Raw genomic sequence first — 13,653 nt, 5'->3', positions numbered from 1 at the left:
TTCGTAAGACAGAGACACAGAGAGGCCTTGATTAACAGAGATCCTTTTAAATACTTTTGAAGTCATTTGTGACGCGTTATCTGAAGTTGTAAGGGCGTAAACCTTTGCATGCAGATAAGATGGGTGAGGGTAAAGAATGTCTGTTCTGTCTCTGCAAATGGTCATTTTTACGATGTCACAGTGACTTCAAAGGAAGCATCTGTTGTGAGTTTAAACTGATTAGGGTAAGGCAAACTGTGAACAAAAGGGATTTGTAAACAGGAGATAAAAGCATTTTCCTGACTGTCTTAAATGATATACTAAGGCTCGAAGGATGACCTGCCTTTTGTTGTGTTCTTTGTGTATTCTTGTTAGCTAAGCAGATAACAGGAAGCTGTCTGAGTATAAATGTCCATGCAAGATGACTGTTAGGTAGAGCACTCTCCTAGATGACTGCGATGTGTCTGTGAGACTGTTCTCTTTGCTTGCAAGCAAATAAATTGACTTTACAAACCTTGATCGTTCATCAAAACTCTGTTTTACTTTATATTGATAGAAAACCTCAACTTTCTTCTCCCGACTAGTCATAAGAAATATTCCACAACAGTATATAACAATTACTAAGCCCAGATCTGTGTGTCTGGTTAGAGAGAGAGGCGAGTGTGCTGTGTGGATCCTGTTGCAGAGCGTAGTTGTTGTGTGAGTGGCTTTATCGTTAGCGGTATTAGCCGTAGCGATGTGAGCACAAAGCATGTATAGGCGAGTCGCTTGGCTTGGCTTGCATCCACGATGTCTCGTTCGTTGCGTTCCGAGTCTGTTCCACCAGGTATTTCGCACACACTGCCCTTCATTCCCTTCATCCGCCTCTCGTCTCCCCCGTTCATAGGTGGACCTGGTCCTACCGGTGAGCAAGGTGCACTTTGACCTGACTTCGGTCCTGTCGACGCTGGCCCAGAACGCCGTCATCGTGGAGACCAAAGGCTTGACTCGCTGCCTGCTGGGTGAAACCACCACGAAGAGTGGAGAGAAGGAGACGGTGCTCAACACAGAAGGCATCAACATGCAGGAAATGTTCAACCACAGCGATGTACGTTTTTTTCAAGATAAGACCACACTGTGGCTTTAGGGGCGAACGGCAGTTGGTCAGAGCGGAATCGAGAAAAAGCATGACTGCAGATAACAGTTGGTCGTATTAAAATAACTCAGATTTGTGACTATTCAATTGTGTTGGTCACAATGTAACTCAGGCAAGTCTTTGCAGTAGATTCAAATATTGCAAAGCACCGTTTAAATGCTAAAAAATAAAATGTAGCTACTTCATAATGAAAGAGCGTTTGGTTAGGGCTAATTGCTCAAAAGTGTTATTGTATATTAAGTTTTTTTTGTTATCTTGGGTTGGTGATGATCCCAACATTGAGAATACATTTTTCCTCCAGATCTTGGACATCAACAGACTGTACTCCAATGAGGTCCATGCCATGGCGAAAACATATGGGATTGAAGTGGCTCTGAAGGTCATAGAGAAGGAGATCAAAGATGTCTTTGCCGTCTATGGTACACACACACACACACACACACACACACAGAACAATTCCCAGATAGCAGACCACATGGCTGTCAGAACCACTCAGGTTTTGTTTTTCTCTGTCTGTGTCCAGGTATCGAGGTGGACCCCAGACATCTGTCCCTGGTAGCAGATTACATGTGTTTCGAAGGCGTGTATAAGCCACTGAATCGGCACGCCATCCAGTCCAACTCGTCCCCTCTGCAGCAGATGACCTTCGAGACCAGCTATAAATTCCTCAAACAGGCGACCATGCTGGGTGAGGAAACAGAAGATAATGATTATGCAAAAAAGAGAGAAAAACATGTTTTCTACCCATTTGTTGACTGAGTGTGAGAAGAGACATGTGACAGTGAAGCCGTTGTAACATGTACGTTAAGTACCTGTAATGGAAATGGAGCATTCCACTTTCTGAGATTCAAACGAGCGCAGTCGAGTTAAATAATTACATTTTATAGGAGTAATCATAAGGCGATCGTCTCTGCAGTTTCTTTTCGGAGCCGTTGTTGTTTCCTGTAAAGAAGTCGTTTGTTTTCCTTGAACCTTGGAGCCACCGCTGCACTTCCCTTTTGTGTTTTTTTTGTTTGTTCATGGCTGTTTTTCCCCTCCTCTTTCAGGGTCACACGATCAGCTGGTGTCACCATCAGCCTGCATCGTGGTGGGGAAGGTGGTGAAAGGTGGAACAGGACTGTTTGATCTGAAACAGCCTCTGCAGTAGGAGAGGAGACATTGAGACCAGAAGTCCGGTTGGATGGATGTGGCAAATAGGGACACTTCATGTGGACTGATATGATCACAGGGCTTTCAGTTCTGCTGACTCAAAATCCTATGACACTCTAGTTCTTTCACAAATACATAAGAATAATAAATTGTATCTCACTTCGTACTGAATGTGGTGGATGTGACTGTCTGCTCCTGCCAAATGTTCGTTAATATTTGAGGTTTTGATTAAAAAAAAAAAAAAAAAAAAAGATCTGCATGAATTCAGTCGAGAATTAATGTAAAACAATTAAAGCTCTGTCTGGCAAATTAAATCACTGTATAATTCTACAAACGGATGCATATTCACACATCTGTTAGACAAGCAACCCTTTTTTTGTATTTAATAATAACATTCAACTTATAAATGTGTACAGAACAACGTGTGTTATCATTATTTGTTATTGTTGTGTTAATAAATGATTAACTTTAAGGGGAACACTGGTACAATGATCAGATAACTGGGCAGATGTTCTGGGCTCTTATTACGCAAGACCGGAAATGATTGCGACAGCTTCTGGCGCTGATTGGCCCTCCGCCTGAAGAGCGAGGCTGTGATGAGAAGCCACGGAATACATAGCTGATCACTTATTCTGTCTAAAGGACTCGTTATGCCCAAACGGTGGGTTCCATGCCAGGGTAAGTGAACAAGTCGATACATGGAGGACAACATGTAGTGCAAAGGATAGTATTGTAGTATTGAGTGCAAAACAGCGCGTGTTGTGGTTTGGAGCAATAAAACGGTTAACGATTAATGTTCGCCTCCGTGTCCCTGTAAATAGACCGAGGAACGATGTTAACTTAACGGGAGCTAGCTCACTGCTTTAGCTGCATTTTAACATATTTCTAATTGTCGCTGCTGCTACCAAACGTTATATTTTGCTCCGCTTTTAGGTGGTCTTTGGTAAAGTTATTAGAGTTCCGTCCCCAATAGGTATTTAATATCCACGGGCCATATTACTGGTGTAACGTTTTAGGTAAAGTTAGAAAGATATTGACAGATTCGGACTTCCCGGTTCAATAAATCGTTAACGAAACGTTGCTAAAATACAAACGATACCTCCCTGTAACCGTAGTGAGGTAGACAACAAGCTACAACCTTAATTTAATTAAAACGGGCCGTCTTACGGACTCCTCCGAGCTGGACAATCGGCATTAGTCTCAATGAGCGGCCGGCTGCGAGACGAGTGCGCAGGGACCGTCTACAAAGTGCAATGCGGAAAATACCTACTACAACAATATTCAATAGCTTCACTGTCATGCAATGTAATGTAACCAAAATCACTTCACACATCAATGGGCTCCTTGTTGTACTACAAGTGTTATTTTGAAAAAATATGATTTAGATAAATTTTAGTGAATATTTATTGAAAATAATAATCAATAGCTTTACTGTTATAGTGTAGTGTGACTAAAATCACGTCATATAGCAATGGGCTCCTCCTTGTTGTACTACACTTGTTATTTTGAAAAAATATGATTTAGATTAATTTTAGTGAATTTCTATTGAAAAAAATATTCAATTACTACAACAATATTCAATAGCTTCACTGTCATGCAATGTAATGTAACCAAAATCACTTCACACATCAATGGGCTCCTTGTTGTACTACACCTGTTATTTTGAAAAAATATGATTTAGATTAATTTTAGTTAATTTTTATTGAAAATAATATTCAATAACTTTACTGTTATAGTGTAGTGTGACCAAAATCACTTTTGACAGGTGCTGTCAAATTCTCTTTCTGGTGACAATTCCAAGTGACATTAAAGTATCAGTGATTTGTTCAAACCAGTGTCCATTAGAGAACTACAAACATACAGTTAATTTAAAGCTCAATTAAAGAAATGGTTAGTTAGTACCCAACTGTCAGCACTAGAATGTAACTGCTTCTCTGTCCATGTTGAACTTTCCCTCGTCTGTCTGTCTTGAAATTGCCGGTCGACCCTCATCTACCTGCATGCTTGTCTTTTATTGTTGTTTAGCTGTGTCTGACTAATTTATGTATTTCACATACTCTGCATGCTTTTATGTTTTGTGCCTCTGACATGGATGTTTTTTAGTGTCTAAAAACTGCAGCATAATATTCTCTTTAGTGCATGTTTCTATTTAACATACAGGTGCATCTCAATGAATTAGAATATCATCGAAAAGTTAATTTATTTCAGTAATTCAATTCAAAAAGTGAAACCCATATATTATATAGATTCATTACACACAAGGTGATATATTTGAAGCGTTTATTTCTTTTAATTTTGATGATTATGGCTTACAGCTAATGAAAACCCCAAATTCAGTATCTCACAAAATTAGAATATTACATAAGACCAATTTAAAAAAGGATTTTTAATACAGAAATGTTGGCTGACTGAAAAGTATGTCCATGTACAGTATACAGTATGCACTCAACACTTGGTCGATGATTTGGAAGATGATATTCTAATTCATTGAGATGCACCTGTATGTTAAATAGAAACATGCAGTAAAGAGAATATGTAAGTGAAAGTTGTCTCATTAACTGGTAGATATACTTAACGTTTGCTACATTCTTCGCGTACGTGAACGTCATCTCTACTCTATACTTTTAGGTTACATTTTAGAGAGAAACTTTCTCCACACCTGAGGGACGACGTCACTAACGCTAGTAACTAAAAAGTGAACTAAAAACTAAAAATCTAAAAAGTAACTTCTTCATTAATGAGTAAGTTTGCCATAATGCTTTGTTCCTTAACGTGGCTAATAGACTTGTATATATGACTGTCCCTGTGTGTGCAGGACCAGACCCCTGAGAGCGCCCCGCCCTCCTCACAGACACCAGAGGCCTTCTCAGATTCCACTGTGGAGGAGACCAGCATGAGGCTTCCTAAATGCTGGGCAGCGCCCAGGTGAGGCTCACGTTACACAACACAAAGACGGCTGCTGTTCTCTTTTAGGTACCACCGTCCTGATGGTCTTGGATGGTGATATCATAGTCACCGCCATATTGTTTATGTCTAAAAGGAAATATAGCATTTATTTAAAAAAACGAGCGCTCTAAATCTACGGTATGAACCCAGATGTGGCAGTTCAGATTTATTTTATATTTGGGTGGAGTGTAATTGTCAACGGAGCAACAAAAAGCTGGGAAAACAATGCTCTTTACTCATTCACAACACCGAAAGACAAGTGGAAATAAATATACGTATAATGTGTACGTGAATATCGATGTGGAGTTAAATATCCAATAAGGCGTTTTTTTGTTTCTTTTCTTTTTTTTACTACAAGACCAGACGGAGTAAGAATGCTTTCCACTAAAACAGGGCTTCTAGAATTTACTCCAGAGCAGGCTTTAATCACCGCTATAAGTTCCCAACATGTCTTCAGTTACTTACATCTACAAAGCACACGCTGTAATAAATAGAGCCGAGGGGCTTAAGTGGCTAGTCGGCCAACCTGCTATTCGACGTGTCACTGCACTCGTGTTTTGCACATTGAAACCACACTGAAGTATTGCTGATAATTATCTCTCCGATCTTTCTGTGCAGAAGGTGCTCAGCGACATTTTTGCATCTGTGTTTTGTGCTGTGCACCTGCCATGCCGTGAGCGTGGTGTAGAGTAAACACCAGCCCCACTGTAGGAGTCACTTCATGCTGTAAGTGTTGTTGTGGTGTGTGTGTGTGTGTGTGTGCGTGTGCGTGTGCGTGCGTGCGTGCGGAAGAGTGAGAGAACAACTTCCTTACAACGGTTTGCTTCCTCTTCCAGGATGCGAACGAAATAAAATGAACAAGATAAACAGTTAGTGGATTCGTCCAGCGAATATAAAATTGTTTAACCTCGGGGTTTCTGGTAAAACAACGTTGCCTGTGCCTCCTTGCACAACCGAGGTGGTCGAGGAAGAGCATAGAGCTGAAGGAGCAAGACTGTTTTATAGAAACAGAGGCTGAACCACAGGGGTCCTGGGGAGTCTGTGGCTCTCGGCCAATTAGATCGCAGTGTTGCATTGCGTGACGAGTTCACACCTTGATGTGAACTTCTTTCTGGGGGGTTTGAATGCTTATCAAACTCAAATCAGGATGAGCCCTTTGCCCGGCAAAAGGGAAGGCCTGATTCTCTTTGTTTCAGACCACATGTCGGGGCTACATGGTCAGATCCCAACATTGCTCTCTGTGTGTGTGTGTGTGTGCAGGTGTGTGGTGGTAGTGGTTGTGGCTTTAGTTTTGCTGTGGATGGTCTCTCTGCCATGGATGGAGACGGGGACGAGCAAACCTCTGGACTGGCACGTGGACCATGCACATAGAAAGGTGAGAGGCCTGTAGAGCGGAGCGTCTAGCAGGCTTCCATGTTTTCTGTGTCCTGAACGTATTTGGAAGTGGAAGTAAACCTGACGATGTGATACAGATAACGGGGTTGGGTGATACGTTTCAGCTGGGAAATGTGTTTGAGCGGCGAGCTTCGCTACTTCCACAAGCTCTTAGCTTCAGGAAAGGAAATATTCTTACACTTCGTATCAAACACAAAAATACAAATGAATTCTAGTTTCTCTGGCTGTATTCAGAACCACATCAGTACGTGCTGATTTGGCCAAAATAAAGTATGCAAGCAAAACCTACAATATTCTGATGTCATACTAATTTGGATAAAAAATGTCCAGTATGCATCAGACAAGTCTACCTCACCTACTTGTCCTCCATCTTGGACGGAACAACAGTTGCTAATAACAGAGGAGGAGAAACAGTCTGTCAGCTGGCACTGCCCCCTAATGGAGCAATGTAAACCGGCCTCCATCTTTGAGTGTTTCTGGTGGAGGAGATCTACACGGCGACTTACAGCATTGGATGCAAAACAAGTCTGACTCAGAGAATGTAATTCAAATCAAACTCCCTGTCTCTTCCTCATTACCCCCACACAGCATGTGCACCGTTTGGCCACTACGTAAAATGAGCTTAGAAGCCCGGCGCTCTTCCTGCGGTCATGCTTGGCAGCGCGAGAGGGAAAATTCTTGTGTCTTGACACGGACTATATCTATATGTGATTTGAGAAACACGTCCGATTTGACTGCAGGTCTGACTCAACTTTTGTCCTGTCTGGTGTGGGTCGTTTGAGGTGTGAATGCAGTAATCACACTCTAGTGTGGACCAGAACAACCGTGCTAGGGTTCGCTCGACAATGGTCCAAGACCAGCTCTCACCAGCAGCCTCGGTCTCTGGATTGCAGTGAGAACATAACTGTAATCCCAATCGCAGGAAGTCGAGCGAAACGCAGGGATTCCTGGCTGCCTGTTGAGGTGGACACAGGTAGACACAGGTTTGGGCCGAAGAGAAGATACGGGATCTGTTAAATGCAGCCCACATGAATACTACGCACTGCTGACGGCTCTTTTGTAACTAATGAAACCCTCAATACAAGCATTTACATTCTAACCACCTGTTTAGCTTCTAAGCAGTACGCCGTGGATCATGAAGCAATGACTGAACTGTACTACTATTACTGTTGACTAACCCTGGCCTATGAACTATGAACTCAAGATAACTGTTCTAAAACAAGCTCTCACTGTGTTTTCATGACCTTGCAGCAGGTGCACGAGCACGTGCGCAGCGTTCTGGAGAGTCCGTGTCGTCCCGGCAGCACCCGGCTGAGCTTGTCGGCACGACTCCCGGCTTCCAGTCACGTGACCCGGCCCTTTCTGTCGAAGGACGTGGCGCTCCCCGAGGACCTCTTCCTGTACCCGCCACCATTCGGCTTCAGAGGTCTTCGGGGCAAAGTGGAGGACTTGCTGAAGCAGGTGAATGTAATTTATGGAACACATGCAACTCATCTAATCTACTGAGCGTTTAAAGTGTGGCCATCTTCATTTAAGGACACCTTGTGTGTGTGTGTGGATAGGCCAAAACCCTCCACGCTTAACTTGAACATGAAGAGCCTAACTTTTGCCACATATATAATATATAATGTAAACGTTTTGTTTTGGGATTAATAACAATAGTTCTATTTGCTAAAATAATGATTTCTGGCTGCACCTTCATCTTTGGGAGTGCTTATCTAAACTTTTCTCTCAGGGTTCAGACCCCCAATGCTCACAAACTGAGGGCCACTGTAATCAGCTACATGCTACATGTCAGCAGGCTCAGTAGTAAATTCACACCTAAATTCTTAATTGAGAAATAAAACCGACCAAAAGTGCATCTTTATGCTCCTATAAACCTGACAATTCTGTCTGTGATTCTGTCTTTCCTCTTCAAGCTTCCAGACTCTGACTCCGAGCCCCAGACAGAGAAGACATCAGATGAATGTCGGCGCTGTGTGGTCATGGGAAATGGAGGCATTCTCCAAGGCCTGGAGCTGGGCCAACTCATCAACCGGTTTGACACCATTATCAGGTTAGAAACACAAATGTTATGACCGTGATAATCCACATGTGGTAATTATTATCATTACTGACACTGACGACAATGAATTACTCTCTGTGGCTCCCTCCTTCAGGTTGAACAGTGGTCCTCTGGGAGAGTTCAGCGTTGACGTCGGGAATCGAACCAGCATCCGGATGAGTTACCCAGAGGGCACACCTCCGCACTGGATCGACACAGACCCACACGCTCTGTTTGTTGCTGTCGTGTATAAAGGTGTGGACATCAGCTGGATCTCTGCCATGATCAACAAGTTCTCTGTGGTGAGTAGGTGTGTGTGGGTGTGGGTGTGTGTTGTTTTAATAACATTTGTCTTGATTAGAAAATCAGACATGAGGGATGCAGTTCATTCAGACCCAAGTTTTAAATAACAGAACAAGACTTTCATTTGTTCAGAACACCGTCAATCTCTGTCATTTTAATGCAGCATTTGGATCAAAAACAAAGAAATCTCATCAATTAGTTTTATCATTACATGTTATTTTATTGTGTTTTGTTTCCTGGAGTACAGGAGTAAAGTCCTAGTGAAAGTTCAAAGTATCAATTTCATTAATTAATGATATTCAACAAATATGGACTCTGATCTGAATTTGAATGTGGACTGAAGGCATTAAAAGATGAAAGGGTTTCATGTTTTAGTGTCTAAGCTAACAACTTTTTACATTGGTCCAGTATTGAGGGAGAACGCAGCAGCAGCTAAACGACCTGTGACGTAATCGCTCACCATCAACGTAGAATGGACTTGTTCTCAAAGCGCTCTCACACTACATGTCAGAAAGGGCTTGTCGTGGACGAGGTAGAGCCAGGCTCAGGTTGTCTGTGTCTCATGGAAATACATTTAACGTCCTTCTTTACCCTTCAGGTGATCGGGTCTGACCAAGTGCTGCTTCTGAAATCTCGTGTCGCATCCACATTTTCGAAATCAGCTAAATATTCAGCCGTGACATCAAAAATCTTTTAGAAAACACTAAGCCACGCTTTCTGTACTCCAACACAACAAACTCTGCTAGGGACGGCTGCTCCTCTCTCCAACCCTCACGAGTCACATGACACATCAACAAACAGAAAGCGAAGGAAAAGAAAAGCGTCTTATTTCTCTGTAGGTTCATTTCCATGAGGTTGTCAGACACTTCTAACAACGAGCACTTTTAGTGGATCACATTACAGCCCGTTTAGCGGCTGTCAGTTCAATCAGGAGAGACAAGTGAATGGTTAGTGGTTAACATTTATTATGACAGATGCTGCGTTAATCAGTTACACAGACATTCTTTGGTGCTTGAACTCGACCTAGGAGGTTTGTGATCGTGTTGTGATTGCCCTGAGTGGTAACAATATAAATCCCCCCGTGGAGTCCAGACACTCATATTTAAAGAAAGACAGCAGCAAGATGATAGGCTAACGATGTCCTTGTGCTATTGGCTAGAGAGACCAGCTGATCTAGACAGCTGATATGATTGACAGCCCCGAACAATAACAGCAAGGAAATAATGAGTGTGCCTGCATGAGGAGTGATGGCAGATGTATGGTGAATAAGCTATGGGCTTAGGCATGCAAGAGTAAAGTCTTCCTGTTTGAACTTGCGCTAGAGCTTCATTTGAGGCGCTCAATACTGAACCAGTTTCAAAAACTTTTTTGAAACTGGTTAGTCACAAACATGGGAAATAGAGTCCAACGAATACCTAAGTTAGCCTTTAACCGAAAAGGGCAAACTTTTTCTTCAAAAAGTAGAAAACAAAAATCACTGAAATCCAATAAATGTAGCTGAAAGTATAAACAGTTTCCAGGCATAATGTTCATAAAGTAGTGTTGCTAAACGTGGACATATTTACAGTCACTCTTTCATGTTGGCTTGTTCCTCCTCGTGGTTCTCTTCTTGATGACATCACAGAATATAGTACTTGTGTGATCAAGATTCAAACACCTGATCCGTAATCTTGAGAAATAGTTATTTATGTTTAAAAGAAAGAAAAGAAAGGCCTGCACAGTTTGAGTTTAGAGTTGTGTGCTTTGTGTTGCAGCCGCTCTGGGACTGGCTCTTCTTCTGGCAGAAGGTTCCAGATCGAATGGCTCTAGAGCCCCACAGGTTCAGACTTCTAAACCCTCATGTCATCAGAGAGACCGCATTGGACCTACTGCAATACCCTCCACCCAGAACACGCCTGTGGGGAAGCGACCAGGTAATAGACTCGTCCCGTACTGGGGATTAACTCTGTCTGTTCTAACAGCCGAGGTAAAGCAGCTGGAATCAAGCAATGCAAACTGTGCTGTTGCCACTCATTACAACATAGAGAGCGCCCTCTGGTGGTGCCTGCTGTGCATTACAATACATCACATAAATACTGCATCATAGAAAGCGCAGCGTCTGTATTCATGTCGGTATTGAAAATCATAATGTCTGGATTTCCAAATATAGTGCACTGTAATACCACCCGTCTATTGTTGAGGTGCCATCTTTTCTAAATTTGACCGGTTTTCCCTTACAGTCTGTGAAAAGTATGATGTTTGAGTCAAGAAGAAGAAGAAGTTAGTAAAGAAATGATGACATAATGTTTGTCCCCTTTTCTCTCTACAGAATGTGCCCACCATTGGGGTCTCCGCACTGAACTTAGCCAGCCGGCTGTGTGACGAGGTCAGCCTGGCAGGCTTCGGCTACCAGCTGTCCCAGCAGAGGGCGCCACTGCACTACTACGACCGGCTGCCCATGGCCGCCATGCTGAAGCAGACTTCCCACAACGTGAACAGAGAGACTGAGCTCCTGCAGAGCCTCGTCAGAGAGGGAGCCATCACTGACCTGACGGGGGGCATTTACTGCTCCTTCTGTCCCCGCTGACCACTGCACTTCTATCAGTCTAAAGCACTTCCCTTCTCCGTCGTAAAGGGCTTGTTAAGCACACAGTACACACTTGACATAAACACGGAAAAGCAACGGCAAGACCAACGGACTCACAAACGTGTGAGGAGCAGTGAATGAAAGAAAAACAAAACTCTATTCTCATATATGTAATATTTGTCACAAAGAGCTTCTTGAAGAACAAGGGACATAAAAACAAAATGAAAGTTATCCGGCCTACATGGCTTTACATGTCTGTCAGTATTTCAGTTTGAAAGTGACCAAAGAAATGGCCTCGCAGCAGCAATATCTTTCTTCTGTCCCATCGACTTTCAAACCAACCACTGGAAGAATTTCCTCAGCTGACCATAAGGAAAGTCGGCGCACATGTGGAAAATGCAGAATTATAATTTTTAATGACTTTAATCTGCATCAGCATTTCTGACATGTATTTCCCCAGATATTCAATGTATTACAGCTATTTTAAACATCAGTAACTATGATGGTATTACTGCACAGAAAGCTCAACCGCCTCTGAATTTAGGACCGATTCATTGGCGATACGATGATCTTCTTCGTATCGTGATAGTTCTCCAAGCACTGTGATGTAAGACGGTTCTCTCAGAACCTCCCTGTCAGCAGACTTAACTGAGCCAGAACTATTCTTCCTCTGGTTCAAGAGACGTTTTGTCCACTTTCAACTATTGAACGAGTTAAATACGTTAAAAATGCATTTTGAAGAAGTAAAGCATGTTTATTTTTAGTAACGCTGGAACAAAACAGATCTTTATTTCAAGCTACAGAGGAATGTGAACATCCCTACAAAGTGGATCGATCTGCATCAGTCGAGACCTTTTCTCCAAGCAGGCTTCAAACAGTTGAAGTATATGAAATGTATTTGTTCAGTTTCATTTTTATGTTTTTAATGTGTTGGAAAAAAAAAAGATGGAGGTTGTGTGTTGCCTACAGAATGCTGTGACATAACATAATATTTGTTATTCCACTGTAAATTAGCAGCTAAACAACTGAACAATGACTTCTGTTCATTTTCTCTGTGCGGCAACTTCTTCTGATGATTCACAAGAAGTCAGATTTTTATATTTCGCAGCTGCACCTTGTTTATTCTGCAGTCTGTAAAAACAAAAGTAGTGTACACATGAAATGTGTTGTTTATGAATTGTGTTTTTTTTAATTATTGTATCATTTTCATTGTTTGTATTGCAGTTGATAACATTTACACTTCCAGTGACTCATCTCCAGAGAGATTGTCAATACTTTTGTTCATTCAAATATTTTATCAGGACGAGTTAGTTGAAAAACAAAGCAGATGTAATGATTAAAAAAAACAATCCTTTTAAATGTGAATTTTACAGTGTTCCAAGGAATTTAAAAACAAGTCTTGTTTAAAACAACCAGCTGACCAACAGAAGGAGATGAATACCTGCACGACTCTAATGCGACTAGAAAGATGGATGATGCCGCTTTCTTTTCCACCAGGGTTTTAGATTTGTATCAGTCTTAATTTATTGTACTGTTGTTGAACCTTTCTTGTTATTATTAAAATGTACAAAAAAAATACATTATCACACAGTGAGTAATTGTGTGGTTTATTTGCATGCGAGTGATCATTCATGAATCATTTCCAATTTTCTTATGTCTTTTTTTGTGTGTCAGATGTAAGTAACGCTTAACACTGATGAAACAGTGCCACAGGCGATTAGTGTACTTTTCAAAGTACAAAGGAATGTGCACAGCTCAGGACACTCCAGGTTAGATATTACTATCTGCTACTCAGCAACTTCAGATCAGAGACGGACTCTGCAAGACAAAACAACTCATGCACTACACTTTGTCCAAGTGCTAACCACACTGTCCAATCCGATGACCACTGTGTCCTAAATGTGCTGATTGTACAACAAAAGTGGCATCACGTCATGCAGGCATACATTCAGTGGTTGCTGTAAAGAGAGATATAATGTTAATCAAATTTAGACCGCACTGAGATTTATCAATGTTTGATCCGTTGCGGTTGGACCACGGCTTTGTAATTTACGACATATCGACGCCTCTTTGGTATATATGGACCGGAAATCAGGCTATTATGCCTTCAAAATAAAGTGTAGAAATAAATATCAT

At 41.9% G+C, this 13,653-nt stretch overlaps 2 protein-coding genes across 6 annotated transcripts in view; both read left to right on the top strand.

The window, feature by feature from the left end:
• polr1a (RNA polymerase I subunit A) overlaps positions 1 to 2,735 on the top strand; it is a 36,627-nt gene extending 33,892 nt beyond the window's left edge. For both annotated transcript variants that reach the window (XM_076102883.1, XM_076102884.1), the window contains 4 exons: positions 866 to 1,066; positions 1,416 to 1,533; positions 1,638 to 1,802; positions 2,161 to 2,735. In XM_076102883.1, the coding sequence (XP_075958998.1) occupies positions 866 to 1,066; positions 1,416 to 1,533; positions 1,638 to 1,802; positions 2,161 to 2,261 (585 nt within the window). In that variant the 3' untranslated portion in view covers positions 2,262 to 2,735. The remainder of the gene's footprint in view (positions 1 to 865; positions 1,067 to 1,415; positions 1,534 to 1,637; positions 1,803 to 2,160) is intronic.
• Positions 2,736 to 2,836: 101 nt separating this feature from the next.
• st3gal5 (ST3 beta-galactoside alpha-2,3-sialyltransferase 5) lies at positions 2,837 to 13,111 on the top strand. Of its 4 annotated transcripts, none has more exons than XM_076102889.1 (8): positions 2,837 to 2,941; positions 5,079 to 5,188; positions 6,470 to 6,584; positions 7,856 to 8,065; positions 8,524 to 8,660; positions 8,764 to 8,950; positions 10,706 to 10,864; positions 11,260 to 13,111. In XM_076102889.1, the coding sequence occupies exons 2-8, from the start codon at positions 5,157 to 5,159 to the stop codon at positions 11,515 to 11,517; spliced, it is 1,098 nt and encodes a 365-aa protein (XP_075959004.1). In that variant the 5' UTR covers positions 2,837 to 2,941; positions 5,079 to 5,156; the 3' UTR covers positions 11,518 to 13,111. The 4 variants fall into 4 exon arrangements, with proteins under 4 accessions (XP_075959004.1, XP_075959006.1, XP_075959005.1 ...); XM_076102890.1 differs by lacking the exon at positions 2,837 to 2,941 and adding an exon at positions 5,828 to 5,935 and having other exon boundaries at positions 5,082 to 5,188; XM_076102891.1 differs by lacking the exon at positions 6,470 to 6,584.
• The last annotated feature ends 542 nt before the right edge of the window (positions 13,112 to 13,653 follow it).

Source organism: Anarhichas minor, unplaced genomic scaffold (assembly GCF_050575085.1).
Source record: "Anarhichas minor isolate MPS153535 unplaced genomic scaffold, ASM5057508v1 ptg000028l, whole genome shotgun sequence".
In the NCBI taxonomy this organism is placed as follows: domain Eukaryota; kingdom Metazoa; phylum Chordata; class Actinopteri; order Perciformes; family Anarhichadidae; genus Anarhichas; species Anarhichas minor.
This window is presented reverse-complemented; position numbering and strand designations above follow the sequence as displayed.

Bases quoted from the DNA above. Each gene is read 5' to 3' on its own strand.
- st3gal5 (XM_076102888.1), top strand. From the start codon at position 6,357: ATGAGCCCTTTGCCCGGCAAAAGGGAAGGCCTGATTCTCTTTGTTTCA. The intron at 6,585-7,855 runs GTGAGAGGCCTG...ATGACCTTGCAG, and splicing joins TGGACCATGCACATAGAAAG to CAGGTGCACGAGCACGTGCG. The intron at 8,661-8,763 runs GTTAGAAACACA...TCCCTCCTTCAG, and splicing joins CGGTTTGACACCATTATCAG to GTTGAACAGTGGTCCTCTGG.